General features: G+C 49.2%; 6 protein-coding genes across 6 annotated transcripts; 1 reads left to right on the top strand and 5 right to left on the bottom strand.

The window, feature by feature from the left end:
• Nucleotides 1–58: 58 nt before the first annotated feature.
• On the top strand, nucleotides 59–1,525 carry PPTG_11071 (hypothetical protein). Its single transcript, XM_008907317.1, has 2 exons — nucleotides 59–985; nucleotides 1,048–1,525. Exons 1-2 carry the CDS (start codon nucleotides 226–228, stop codon nucleotides 1,443–1,445), a joined length of 1,158 nt encoding a protein of 385 aa, XP_008905565.1. The 5' UTR covers nucleotides 59–225; the 3' UTR covers nucleotides 1,446–1,525.
• On the bottom strand, nucleotides 1,450–3,358 carry PPTG_11070 (hypothetical protein). The gene has a single exon (XM_008907316.1). The coding sequence runs from the start codon at nucleotides 2,957–2,959 to the stop codon at nucleotides 1,511–1,513; it is 1,449 nt and encodes a 482-aa protein (XP_008905564.1). The 5' UTR covers nucleotides 2,960–3,358; the 3' UTR covers nucleotides 1,450–1,510.
• A 35-nt stretch (nucleotides 3,359–3,393) lies between these two features.
• PPTG_11069 (hypothetical protein) lies at nucleotides 3,394–5,844 on the bottom strand (the record flags this gene model as incomplete). Its single annotated transcript, XM_008907315.1, has 1 exon — nucleotides 3,394–5,844. One exon carries the CDS (start codon nucleotides 5,842–5,844, stop codon nucleotides 3,448–3,450), a length of 2,397 nt encoding a protein of 798 aa, XP_008905563.1. The 3' UTR covers nucleotides 3,394–3,447.
• A 249-nt stretch (nucleotides 5,845–6,093) lies between these two features.
• PPTG_11068 (hypothetical protein) lies at nucleotides 6,094–7,866 on the bottom strand (the record flags this gene model as incomplete). Its single annotated transcript, XM_008907314.1, has 1 exon — nucleotides 6,094–7,866. One exon carries the CDS (start codon nucleotides 7,864–7,866, stop codon nucleotides 6,094–6,096), a length of 1,773 nt encoding a protein of 590 aa, XP_008905562.1.
• Nucleotides 7,867–8,042: 176 nt separating this feature from the next.
• PPTG_11067 (hypothetical protein) lies at nucleotides 8,043–9,514 on the bottom strand. Its single transcript, XM_008907313.1, has one exon. The coding sequence runs from the start codon at nucleotides 9,484–9,486 to the stop codon at nucleotides 8,128–8,130; it is 1,359 nt and encodes a 452-aa protein (XP_008905561.1). The 5' UTR covers nucleotides 9,487–9,514; the 3' UTR covers nucleotides 8,043–8,127.
• A 1,536-nt stretch (nucleotides 9,515–11,050) lies between these two features.
• PPTG_11066 (hypothetical protein) lies at nucleotides 11,051–12,520 on the bottom strand (the record flags this gene model as incomplete). The annotated part of the gene is made up of 1 exon (XM_008907312.1): nucleotides 11,051–12,520. One exon carries the CDS (start codon nucleotides 12,518–12,520, stop codon nucleotides 11,051–11,053), a length of 1,470 nt encoding a protein of 489 aa, XP_008905560.1.
• Nucleotides 12,521–13,601: the final 1,081 nt, after the last annotated feature.

The raw sequence follows: 13,601 nt of genomic DNA, 5'->3' as shown, positions 1-13,601 counted from the left end.
ATGCTGCATGACTACAGTCGTTATGACTCATGCATCCGCCGTGCGGACAGTAGAGGCTACTGTACCTCTTTGTACCCACAATATCTTCAATTGTAGTGAAACTCTTCTCCCCAAACAGCAAGAGTACAGTTACTGTATCGTAGACGAGGAATCATGCGTCGCGTCATCCGAGGTCCAGTCGAAGTTGTAGGTTAATCTCCACGTCACTTTCGAACTGGCCGCGAGATGCTCGAAGCTCTCAGTCGTCGATTTCTGCGCTGGCAACTGGATGTGGCTAAAGGGGGTCGCAAAGCGTTCACATACGCGGTTTTCGCGGTTCTGGTGTTGATTTCGACGCTTCTGTGGGTCCTCACGCAACGAGACGCGGTAGGGAGCAGTGTTTTGCATCCATCGACTCCGTTCCAGGGGCCGCTCAATGTGAATGTCAAGTATGCGACGACTATGACGAATAATGACGATGTCTTGAAAAGCGAGGATACTTTCCCCCAATATGGGGAGAATTCTCTGCCAGGACGACACTTTCGACTAGAGAATACCAAGTTACTGAGTCAGTCCAGCAACAAGAACGCAGACTCGGTGCTGGTTATGGTAGTGCTCAAAGATACCGAGTCGTGGGGGGAAGGACGTACAGCTAAGGACTTTTTGGAATTGTTGGGAACATTCGACTATCCTAAGGAGAAAATGTCCGTGACAGTGTTCACGTCGTCCATAAGCGAGTTCGAAGTCGTGGAAAAGCACTTTAAACAGCAGATTGAACGATATCCCAGACTCTCAGTGCTGTTTCGAGACGATTTCGCACTTCCAGCAGTCGTAACGCGAGAAAATCGCCATGACAATTCAGTGCAAGTCAACCGGCGTCGAGTTATTGCGAGATACCGCAACTTTGCTCTACTAGCGACTATGGAACTCTGGCATCAGCATGTTGTATGGCTGGACGCAGATGTGCAAAAGGTTCCGTCGGGTCTTTTGAAGAAGATGATTCGGTGTAGGTGAAATGTTATGTGAATGAGGTGGATATATACTCACTTATACTTTTACTTGATGTAGCTGGGCTGGATATCGTGGAGCCCATGTGTGTGCGGATGAAAGCGAACGGCAAAGATTGGTACGAGTACGATCTCAACGCGTGGGTGGGGCAGCGTAAAGTGCGACGATCAGCTCGAGACTCGAATTTCGTACCCGGAGACTCGAGTGTCAAGCGTATGATACAATTTCATGGAATCGAGGAAACATTTGTACCTCTGGACTCGGTAGGCGGCACAATGCTGTACGTGAAGGCTGATGTTCATCGTCAAGGTGTAGTTTTTCCGGTTCATCATTTGATCGGAAGTGAGTGGACAAGCGAAGGTTATGACGGTATAGAAACCGAGGGACTGTGCTACGTCGCGCATTTCTTGGGGTTCAAGTGCTGGGGGATGCCCAACGACTTGATCTACCACATCTAAACTTCAGCTAATGCATCGAAACAATAGGTGGAGTTATGTATTTTGATAGTTACAGCGAGTTTGGCTTAGCTTACTGCGGCTACTGGGCTTTCGACTGCTTCGATCTTTCCGCCCATGGCTTCTCGCAGTAGAAGTGTGTCGATTATCTGGTGCATCAATCCCATACTGACACGGTACGTTCCGACCACTAGCTCCGTCATCTCGCCAATGTGAGCTTTCTGTTCTTCAGGAGACACGAACGCAGTCATTTCCGGGCTGGCTAATACTGCCATTCGGGTCACTGAACCGGGCACTCCAGCTCCGAAATTGAACGAAGAACTCGTACAGTAGCCCTTCTCTCTTAGACGCACGAAGACGGAGCCGTCCATCTCGACGTAGGAACTCCAGACCACCACAGTACGGTTCTTTTCGAACACACGGCGAAACGCGAATCTTCGTACGATATCCGCTTGTGTCTTGCCTAACTGAATCTTCTCGATCATAGTGACGTTCATACGGTTGTCGTCAACTACTTGAGTCTGGAAAGGACCCAGCATCATGTCCTTGGCTGTGCTGTACCGGAGAATACCCCACATCGCTCGATGTACGGCTTCCATTGAGAATGGTAGCAAACGAACTTCTTCGTGTCTGATAGAGACGCCACTAGCGTCGTGATGCGCCTTGGTGCCGTTGTTCATGTCATAATTAACATGAGCGATGCCACTGAGCTCGAAGACGGTGTCTAACTCAGCGTACTGAGCTTCGAGACTCTCGTTTAGATGCGCGAAGATTAACTCGTCAGACATAACAGTAGGCACACCTCCGTTGTCACTGCCGAAAGTAGGAAGAGACTGCGCCGCCTCTCGTTGGTGCTGGTCGATAGCGGCCTCTAGACTCTTGGCGACCTTGAGTTGTCCTTCCAACATCGCGCGAAGCCTCAAATTCTCCACAACTGAGCGGTCTGCCTCCTTTTTCTGTCGCTCGGCTATCTTCTTCCAGCACAGCAAGACGTCTTGCGAAGACTCAGCACTGACGCTGGAGTCTCCGTTGAAAATGACGTCGGCGCTGACGGCGGCGGGAGACCCGACTTCCGGTTTCTTCAACGCAGCCAGCTCCTCCTCCATGTCCGTCACTTTGGCGCGCAAGTAGTCGAGTTCGTCTTTCGGACGCTTGCGACGACGAGTCTTGGTCGCCTTAGAGTACGGAGTCGTACGGACGTCCTTGCCTTTCTTGCCGAGAACTGACGGTGTCTGCTGGTTTCGACCGCTACCGGATCGATTGAGACCTGCAGGCTTTACGGGTTTGTCTGTCGCTGGGTTTCTGACGGCTTGTGTCTGCTCTTTCGGCGTTAGTAGTGGTGGGATTTCGATCGATAGCATGGCATCGATCTCGTCGCCTAGTGTAGTGCCATCCGTCGCGGCGAAAGCATCGGCCAATGAGGTTTGCTCCGAGAAAGACAGCACGTCGTCCAGCGCTGCCAGCAAATCGTCGTCCAGGGCTTCGAAGCTGTCGTGTTGACTGGATTGATGCGGCATGGCGGCGTCTTGAGAAGTGATCGGTGCGGTGCTGCGGTGGACAGCTCTGTGACGGTAGAGGGGTCGGACAGCAGGACAGCAGGACAGCAGGACAGCAGGACAGCAGGACAGCAGGTGCTGACGAACGGATCGAGTGTGTCGGTGGTGCCGAGAGTTGGAATGGCAACAGCAGATCAAAGTCAACGCGCATTGCACCTGCTGCGCACATGGGCACGCAGGGACTAATCGATTGAGTGATTACGAGACAGCGACGACGGAAGCTGTCGCACCATTCGCGTGGCACCAACATCGGAGACCATGACGCCATTGACCACCTTGAAGTGATATTTGGCCGTGTAGCACTAAGCCGCTTCACGGACAGTAATGATATAAAGATCAATGATCTGCTGTTTGGGAGGGATGAAGCTGTTGTGTTGCATACGAGTGTGTGAATCGAACGGATACATGTAATCTATGATTGCGTGCGTACTCCTAACTCAAGTCTACTATCACCTAAATGCTTTCCAGGCCAGCCTGCGGTCACGAGGTTTCGGGGTCATGTAGTCAGCCCCGTACTCCGACAGGAGAAGGAAGGCTGGATCATGTATTGTGTCGAATTGCTCACCATTGATCGTCACTTGTGAAAACGGCATGACTCGATCATTGGATAGCCACCGAGTTTTGAGCTCCTCCATCGACCAGGAGGTACCAAATTTTTGTTGCATGGCGTATAAATCCACGTACGGGACGGCGTATTCTTCGACGATCGAGTGCTCGGGGTCGTAGAGCTGAGACGCCAATGGGTGTGTTGGGGCTACACAAACGCGAAAAATGTTATACTGAAAGAGGTGATAGCCCTTGCGCCACAGCCGATCGTCCAGCTCTCCTCCGTTGACGATTCTTCCGTTGTATGCAATGTCAACGTCTTCAGTGAACGGGATTATCCCACCGTCCCGAACAGCACCAAGAAGGGTGCCAAATGTCAGGATCGGAGAGAATCCAACCGCCTTCAGCTCCTCGAAAACATCTTTCATTAGCATGTGCAGGACACTAGCAAAGCATCGCTTCTTTGGTGACTGACGCAGAAGTATATCCATGCGATCGGCATGGGCGCAGAGCGAGCTGTCCTTCCGACCAGAAATCGGTAAACAGTAGCGGAATTCGCGGTGTTTGCGGTTGTCGGAATTGCACAAAACCTCGTGTTCGCCATGAAATCTTGGAGGTGGCAATGATCCTGTGCTCTTCATCATGGAATAGAATTCACCTCCAGAACCATCGTCAAAAGCATCGACCATGTTTGGTGTGCATCCGGTCACTGAGACGGTGGGCGTTGTCATCTGTGGGGCAATCTCGCTCACACTGACACTATCAGTGTCTTCTGGATTTGTTGTAGCGGTCGCTTCAACCATCGTTAACTCACTAATACCATCCACCTTGCTTGGCACTATCGCCAAGTGTGGCCCCGTATACTTCTCCAATATAGCTTGATCGGGATTGTAGAGATTCGCAGCTAGCGGATGAATTGGAGCGACACATACGCGCCAATTGTCTTCGTTATAAAGGCGATATCCCTTTCGAAGCAGCGCGAGTTTTAGCTCATCTACATTGACGTGTTCGGCGCTGAATGTGATATTGGTATTTTCTACCAAGAACCAGCTAGAGCCATCTTGGTCGAGGTTAATTATCGGTGAACCTCCAGCAGCTTGCAGTTCCGCAAAAATATCTCCAGCGAGTAAGTGGAGGACACTCTCGAGACATATCGTTGATGGAGACTGTCGGACGAGCAGATCAATGCGATCTGCACCCTCACAAAACTCAGTATCACTACGTGTAGATATGGGGAGGCAATACGGAAATTCTTCGTCGACGGCATTATCGTTGCACAGTTTCTTGTGATCGTCATGGAATTCAAGAGGTGGGGGCGCTTCCATCGTCTTTAGCATCGTGTAGAATCGATCACTGGACGCGTACTCGATGTCTATCGCGTCCAGCACATTGGGTGAACAGCTTTCGTCTTGTGCCTTAATCGCATTTGGTATCACCACACTGGTGTCCTGTTCAGCTGAAGCGACAATGAGATCAACGTGTGGGACGGCATTTGCTGCGGTCACCAACTTCCGATCCGGATCGTACAGATGCGAAGCTAGCGGATGTGTAGGCGCCACACAAACACGCCAGTCGTTGCCGTCTAGGAAGAGATGGTAACCTTTCTTTCGCAGATTCACGTCTAGCAAACCACCTCGAGTGATGTCGCTGCTGTAGGCGATGCTAGAAACCTCGGTTATTGACAATGAAGCGGTAGTGGCAGCTTCATCTAGTGTCGTTTCTTCCTTCGAGGTGAGATTGACGCTAGGAGACACACCGGCCGCCTCCAACTCCTCGTACACATCCGTTAATAGCAAGTGCATTACACTCGCACGACACAATGTCAGTGGTGATTGGTGAACCAGTAGATCGATCCGATCTGCGCCAGCACAGAAGACTGGATCCTCCTGGCTCGTGATTGGAAGGCAGTACTGAAATTTGCGCTCTTCGATGTTTTTATCGGTGCATAATGCCTCGTGCTTGCCTCGAAAAGTTGGTGGACTCAGTGCCTTCATATCCTTGATCATAGCGTAGAATCGGTGGTTGGAGCGGTAGTTAACGGTGGTGACGTCGACTGTGACGGGGCTGCATTTTGGGTCCAAGCTGGCCCAACGTGGTAGAACTTGCATCTCGGTTGTTAGCGTTACAATTCCAAGAGTGGCGAAGACGATGAATCCGAGAGCGCTCTTGGACCATCGAGTTTTAGTGTGTATTAGAGGCTTGATGGGTGTTGTATCGTAGTCGCTGTCAACGCCAAGGTCTAGTTCGTGGTCTTCAGACGTGAGATTTGCTGGGAGTATCGCCACGGTAGCGCCTCTCATGGTGGCTCGATTCCTTCACCAATGTGTAGGCGAAAGGTAATGATCAAGTGGTCTTTTTCTTGATTGACGTTGCTAGAGGAGGTTGTTTCTTGTGCAATCCCACATGCGAAGTTACAACACGGTTAAGAATTCAATAGGAAACTCCTGAAATAACTGCGTCAAGTTGTATTCTTTTTTTTGCTGTTCGTAGGTCATCTTTGAATTGTCTATTTTGCTATTCGAGGGTAATTCTTTTCTTAACAAGTGAAATTACGGTGCTTCTTCTTGATCTTCTAACAAAATATTGTCATCGCTCCGAAATCCTTTGCTGCCGTGGACAAGTCGACGGCTTCGTCGAGTTTCGACTTCCTCTATCTCATCTGGGAACGCGTCTTCAGGCTTACGCGGCTTTGGCTTCAAGTAGTCACTACCGTACTCCTGCGTGAGGAAATAATTCGGATCGTGCAGCGTATCAAAAGATAAACCGTTGAGCGTGACTTGCGAGAACGGTTCGACTCGATCTGTAGGGATCCTTTCCTTAGCCTCCTGCATCTTCCAGAATTTGCCACCGTTCTGAGTATTCATTTTGTACAAATCCACGTACGGAACTTCGTACTCTTGGACTATTGGCGCTTCTGGATCATACAACACGGATGCAAGCGGATGAGTCGGAGCGACACATACACGCCAGATACCATAATCGAAAAGATGATAACCTTTCTTCCATAGTGCATCATTCAGTGCTCCGTTGCCGGTGATCGTCCCCGAGTACGCGATGTCGACGTCTTCAGTGAACGGAATCATTGACCCGTTGCGAATGGCTCCTAAGAGAGTCCCAAACGTCAGAATGGGGTCAGATCCGGTAGCTTGAAGCTCATCGTAAACGTCGGTAAGGAGCATGTGCAGAACACTGGCGTAGCATCGATTTGCTGTCGTCGGATGAGCGAGTAGCTCCATCCGGTCAGTGCCAGCACAAAAGTTGGAGGCTTTGCGTCCGGAAATGGGCAGACAATAGCGATATCCACGATCTCTGCGGTTGTGATCACTACAGAGTTCCGTGTGATCGCCCTGGAAAACTGGAGATGGGAGTACTTCCATCGTCTGCAACATCGCGTAGAAGCGGTTGTTTGCACTCAACTCGATGCTCTTCAAGTCTACCGTATCGGGTGAGCAGTCACTATCCGTGCTGACGGTAGTCGTAGTCGACTTTGGTACAGCATTATCTGTACTTGTTGCCTTGGCAAGATCGATGTGTAGCACGGAGTTACCCGAGGTTGTCATCGTACGGTCCGGATCATACATGTGCGATGCCAGCGGGTGTGTAGGTGCTACACATACCCGCCAACCGCCAACATCTTGGAAAAGATGGTACCCTTTCTTCCGTAAAGCGATATCCAGCGTGCCACCACGAGTGACATTACTGCTGTATGTGATGGTAGAGATACCCAATAATGACATACTATCAGCGATCCATCCGCCCTTCGAGGTAAAATTGACGCTAGGAGACACACCGGCCGCCTCCAACTCCTCGTACACATCCGTTAATAGCAAGTTCATTACACTCGCACGACACAATGTCAGTGGTGATTGGTGAACCAGTAGATCGATCCGATCTGCGCCAGCACAGAAGACTGGATCCTCCTGGCTCGTGATTGGAAGGCAGTACTGAAATTTGCGCTCTTCGATGTTTTTATCGGTGCATAATGCCTCGTGCTTGCCTCGAAAAGTTGGTGGACTCAGTGCCTTCATATCCTTGATCATAGCGTAGAATCGGTGGTTGGAGCGGTAGTTGACGGTGGTGGCGTCGACTGTGACGGGGCTGCATTTTGGGTCCAAATTAGCCCAACGTGGTAGAACTTGCATCTCGGTTGTTAGCGTTATTACTCCCAGAGCTGCGAAAATGAAGAAAGCTATGGCAGTCTTGGCAGGTCTTGACCATCGTGAGCGCAGCAAGGGCTTTGTCGGTGAGGTATCGTAGCCATCGAAGTCGACTTGATGTGGTTTGAAGTTTGCTGGGAGGATAGCTACCGTCGTGCCCTTCATGGTAGAGAAGACGAAGTCGAAGTAAATTTCTGCTTATTACGTGGCCTGTGCCATGCGAAGTTGCGCAGCAATAACCGTCCTCTGGCGATAAACGGTTTCCTCCATATTGGACCTTCCGACTGAAAACCACTCAAAATGTGATCACCTGTGTAACACGCAATAAAATAATCTAGAAGTTTAGGAACAAACCTTCACTACAATAAAAACATCATTACACTTGACTTTTACTCTACCCACAACACCCAAACATCAATGAGTCGTTCACATGACCACTACCTTGCCACAGTTGTCACTGTCAGCTTCAGTCGCGCCTAAACGTTTGGTAGTGACCAGAATTCTCTCAACCACCTCATGAATCAATCCAAAGTTTTGGTGGTAAGTGCCCACAATGAGATCTGTCACGTCTCCGATATGTCTTTGCGCCTCTTTCTCTGACTGGAACTCGGACACTTCAGGCGTCAGTTGAATAGCCATCCGAGTCATGCAGCCTTGGATACAGTTGCTGGAACTGTTATCCCCAGCACTAACTCCACGATGAAACTCGAAAGTCGAGCAGGTACTCCACCCTCTCTCTCGTAGACGCACGCACACTGAGCCATCGATTTCCACGTAACTGGTCCAAACGAACACCACGCGATCCTTCTCGACATGTCGGCGGAAAACTGACCGCTTCGTGACGTTAATTCGATGCGTCTTTGGGAGCTGCAGCGTCTCGCGCACGACCAGGTTGGAGTGGTTTTGAGTGATAATCTGCGCGTGAGTCTGCTTCACTATTGAGCCATTGTGCAGACAGTTCCAGATCGCGTGGTGAAAAGCCTGCATCGAGAACGGCAGCAGTCGAGTCTCCTCGTGTCGGAACGTGATGCCGTTGGCTTCTCGTTTGAACTCGAACCCGCCACTGAGTTGGTGCAGTACGTTCGCTAGTCCACTCGTCGTCAGCTCCGTGTTCACCTCGGCGAACTGCTTGTCCACACAGCTATTAAGTTGCGCGAAGATCTCTCTGTCCGTCCCATTCATTGATCTACCCACGCCACCGATCGTCGACTCTCCTGTCTCTTTCTGATGCTGAGCGATCGCAGCTTCCAGGACACGCGCCACTTGCAACTGACCGAGTAACCGATTACGTAGCCTGCGGTTCTCGGCAACGGAGCTCTCCACCCCGAGTTTCTGACGTTCAGCTATCTCCTTCCAACTCGATACGCCTGTGTTCAAGTCAAGCGTAGCCAGAGCGGTCTCCTGACCAACAGCGTTCGGAGAACCAACCTCCGCCTTCCCCAAAGTCTCCAGGTCTTCCTGCAGCTCAACCACTTTGGCTCGCAAGTACTCGAGCTCGTGCTTCGGACGCCTGCGGTTGCGACGCTTACATGTCGAGTACGGTCTCAGCCGCCGGTCGATTTTCTTCGGCTCTTCCAGTGAAGCCGGTTCCACCTTGACTTTATCGTCCGTGGAGAGCAGTTCCTGAATCTCTAGAGACAGAAGCATCGAGTCCATGGCCTCGTCGGTTGCGTCTGCTTCACATGGGGAACGCGGATCCTGAGCCAGGACGGCTACGTCCTCTGAAAAGTAGCCGAGCGCCTCCATGAGGTCGTCGTCGGCGGGCGGAGCGATCGGGACTTGCATGACGCTGAACAAACTGCTGAAATTGGCAAATGAAACCGGTTTTCTATGTCATCATGGAGGATTGGGCGATCACTTTGGGGGAGGGCATGGTACAGCAGGCGGCAATGGTTCACTTGCATGGGACACGAGCAGATGTTTGGACGCTGCAAATCGCAGGAAGGTGGAAAAGCTGCTTTCTGTCCGCCCCATAAACACCCTCAAGCTCGAAGTGACGACTTCCTCGGTGTGGAGGAAGCTCCACTGCCTCTGCATGCTACACCGTTCTGGTGCAAAGTATCCAGTATGCCAATTTGAGCTTATATGGGATCACGCTCTAAGACTGTGTCAGCCTAACAATTTTGTTGTGAGAAGGAGTCCTCTATAGCCATCGCGTTTCTCAAGCTCTTTTTCTTCTGCTACGTTACGCTATGCGTGCGCAACTCCAGTGGAAGAAACAGATTAGTTCACTTTGCGTATTTCTTGGCGTTTGTGAGGTTGTGAATGCCAATGCGAATGTAGTGTACTCGGATCACGAGTCGTACGTAGTTTTCCATCGCAAGCGAAATGACTTTCGCTGGTTGTCACGGATTGACTTTCATTATTAGGTTATCTTGTTATAAACGCTACAAGTTTTCTTACTGCTGGCCGCAAGCTGACGCGTTTGAAGGTTAGCGTCAATGAGCACAAAAGGAGGTTTGCTGCGGTAGACCACGAAACCGAGTGATATCCTTCGCTGGAGTCGTAATACTTGAAGTACGTTGTAGGAAAAATATTAAAGCAATATTGGGTTATTGAATTACAGATTGCAGTTAGAGACTTTACACTGTAAATTACAGTGCTCATGCTACTAGATCACTAGTGCTCATCTCACTTGTATTGAAAACCCTCAGCAAAATCGGTGAAGAGTACACTTTACCTTTTTTGTGCCTTAAAAGTACCTCAAACTTCCTGCTGCAGTGAGTACATCCGTACAGGTCGGCAACAACCTGAGCAAGTGAAGCTGTCCTCGAAGACAAGCTGTGGCAATGATATGATCGCAACGATCGGCGCAGCGAAGTCGATAGCTGCGCTCAAAATATAATGGCGATGATATAATGGCGATGAGAAAACTAGCCGTTTGTGGCTTCTTGACATATATTATGCACTCTAGGCTTACCACGTTGGCCAGTTACTCTCCTGCCCAGTGAATGATTACTCAAGGTTCACCAAACTGAACAATTTTTTTTATCCAGTATCGTACATTGCTGCATCGGTTCCTCAGCGCCTTACGCTGAATAATATTCAGCGTATTATGATGCTAGTCAGGTTTAGATGCGGCACGCGCAGCAAGTTGAACGAAGGTCATCTAAGCTGAAAGTTTTTTTAAGGTCTCCTAATGTGATGTGTAACTCAGTCGACATTTTGGAACGATATAGTGTCTGTGATGCCATACAGGATACCCAGTATCCCTCCTTGTATAAATCTTTGATAAGGTTAGCTTCTCTTCGAAATGTATGGATCTGTAAAGCATTGGCCACACTTACGTACACCTTTAACATGGCGAAATACTGGCTGTTCCTTGTTGGTGAGCGCACGTGTAACTATCTTACTTCATTCCGTCGAACGGGAAGCACTGATCGAGTGCAGACAACACACCCATCCGAATTCCAAAGTAAAACATTCGTCGGCGCAGCAATTGAGGGGCAAATTGTTTTGGCAGCGGCTCAGCACCAAAACCAATGAGGCATTCCATGGCGTACCCTCCCTTGTAGTCTGTTTTCGAGCTGCCATTTGGCCTTCTCTTCTGGCGAGGCGTTAAATGCGTTGGGTTGGTATTAAACAGCACGTTGTGGCTTGCTGTCCCCAATTTCTCCATTGGAACAGGAAACGGATTTAGCAACGCTTTGCCGTTCACGTACAGGAACTCGGGCGGACTATCCTTCACTGGCATGTACTGCACGATGCTGCCACAAAGTGAGTCGCTGTGTTTATCCATGTCTCCGTTTGTAGACGACGAGATGTCCCCATTTCCCCAGGGAGAGAAAAAATATTCCTGCTTGGCCAGCTCGAATGAGAGCCAAAATGTTTCTTTATCCCCGTATGAAAACTCTCGAATGAAACGCTGTTCTGTAATAAGGTAGAGCATGACGTTTATGGCTTGACCAGCTCGGGTTTTGTCGATGGCCACAAGCGATGAGTCTTGTTCGTGCGAGGACTGCCGAGTCCACACAAACGATATCTTCGGGTCAAGGTGGGACGATGGAGATGCCCCTGGTGGCAAGCCGAACTTTTCATAGTCGAAAGTATCGAGAAGATACCGAAGGTACTGCGTTCCATTAACGTCTTGATTTAAAAATTCTTTGCTGGAGAGCACACGATCGTAGAAGAACGTTGTGCCTGTGCGTTGGTATCCTTCTGTTGTGCGTAAAACAGCTGGATCGCGCATGAAAATATCGTCCACATCCAGTAGCAGAACTTCCTTAATATCCGTGTGGTACATCGCCAGTGGTTTGATCCACCAGCTACGAAATTCCCGGGCCTTGTTTTCTGCTAGGACTCCACGTTGAACGAGATCGGAGCACACATCCACGATCTCCAACTTGTCATCGGCTGCCAACAGCAACGAGATCGAATTGTTGGATATTTCTTCTGGGAAGCAATGGTATATTTGAACGAGCTCTTGATTTCCAAGGCATCGCAGCTCCCGGATGAGTGAGAGACCCATGGGGACGGCACCATCGTGCATGCACATAATAATTCCTTTGTCTCTTGATATGGAGGTGACCTCCATCCGTAGCGCCGTGTTCTCTTTCCGATTCGACCGGTTGATGTTGTTCGTACCATATTGCTGTCCAAACGAAGACATCGAAGTCTTCTCGACGTTTGTTGGGACTACAGCAAAGGAATATAGCAGACCTGCAAGCAGCAGGAAAGGGACGGCATAGAACCAGCCATTTCTTTTTCTCTTAGCACGCTGAATAGAAGTCTGACTGCGGCGAGGATTCGCATCGTCGAAATCCTTACGGCGAGGTGCATCGGATCCAGCACGACTTATCAAGACGCTTCCTTCCGACATGGTAGCTCAGAATGTGACCTTCTGGGGGGTCGTGCATTTCAGATCAGAAACTGTGTGTTTTCCAGTAATGGTGTTGTGGAAAGATTTTGGGTCACGCCCTTGGTCACGTGGACAATAAATTTAGGTAAGTATGCAGGGCACTTGCAGGTCCTTCTTGTATCCGAAGTCTATATCCTTTCCAGACAAGGCAGTTACCGTCACTACGGAGCCTCTATCCACCTTATCTGTCCCTCCCTCCCTCCCTCTTTTTTCTACCATCGTCTGGGTACTATGTAAACGCGTTAAATACGATGAACGCGCTGTGTCAAACACTTCGTGGTGCGAAAGACTTGTTGTCCACGTGGCCAAAGTGACGTGACCAAGATCGTTTCTGACCTGTAATAAAGATTACTCAAGCAATGATCAGCTCTACAGTTTGCTACAGTGTCTGGAATCTGACCATTAAAAACTATTGTTGGAAATTCTAATTGTACATAAATACAATACCTAAAAACCACTTTAAAAAAGTGTTTATCTAGATACTTTCTTTAAAAAAAAGGATGTGTTAAAATAAAAAGTAGGTACTTAACCCTTATAAGTATGCAAGGACTTCTCTGGTCCGCTTCAAAATGACGCTATCATATATTTACCGATAACTTTGAAGCCTGACCTCGGCAGAAAGCGATAAGCACACCATTGAAAAGCCCCCGGTTTAGCGCACCTGAGCGTATTTTATTGTTGCACTGGCAACAGGTACGGATGAGCACCATGCGCTCAAACTCTCCGCAGTTTGAATCCCATGAGGTTTTTTTGACGCAGTTCAGTCAATATTTAGCGATATTACACCTAATTTTAAGGACGATTAAATTAGACGATTAGCTTCCATAAGATGTACCCGTGCACGCAGAAACGAATTAGAAGCTCTAACATTTGACGCAAAGAGGGCGAGGTCTATTTCCAAAATCCGGGGCAAAACGGTGAGCCACCAATTAAAATTGACCAATCAGATGATAGATAAGAATTAACCTAATATTTATGCTTTCCAAAACATGAAATTAGCTATTGAACTTAATTATGAATCGAAAAGCTGGCTGTACCCTTG

This window comes from Phytophthora parasitica (genome assembly GCF_000247585.1).
Source record: "Phytophthora parasitica INRA-310 unplaced genomic scaffold supercont2.26, whole genome shotgun sequence".
Lineage (NCBI taxonomy): Eukaryota > Oomycota > Peronosporomycetes > Peronosporales > Peronosporaceae > Phytophthora > Phytophthora nicotianae.
The sequence above is the reverse complement of the archived record's forward strand: the minus strand, read 5'-3'. Positions and strand labels throughout refer to the sequence as shown.

Bases quoted from the DNA above. Each gene is read 5' to 3' on its own strand.
- PPTG_11071 (XM_008907317.1), top strand. From the start codon at position 226: ATGCTCGAAGCTCTCAGTCGTCGATTTCTGCGCTGGCAACTGGATGTG. The intron at 986-1,047 runs GTAGGTGAAATG...TACTTGATGTAG, and splicing joins TTTGAAGAAGATGATTCGGT to CTGGGCTGGATATCGTGGAG.
- PPTG_11067 (XM_008907313.1), bottom strand. From the start codon at position 9,486: ATGCAAGTCCCGATCGCTCCGCCCGCCGACGACGACCTCATGGAGGCG.
- PPTG_11070 (XM_008907316.1), bottom strand. From the start codon at position 2,959: ATGCCGCATCAATCCAGTCAACACGACAGCTTCGAAGCCCTGGACGAC.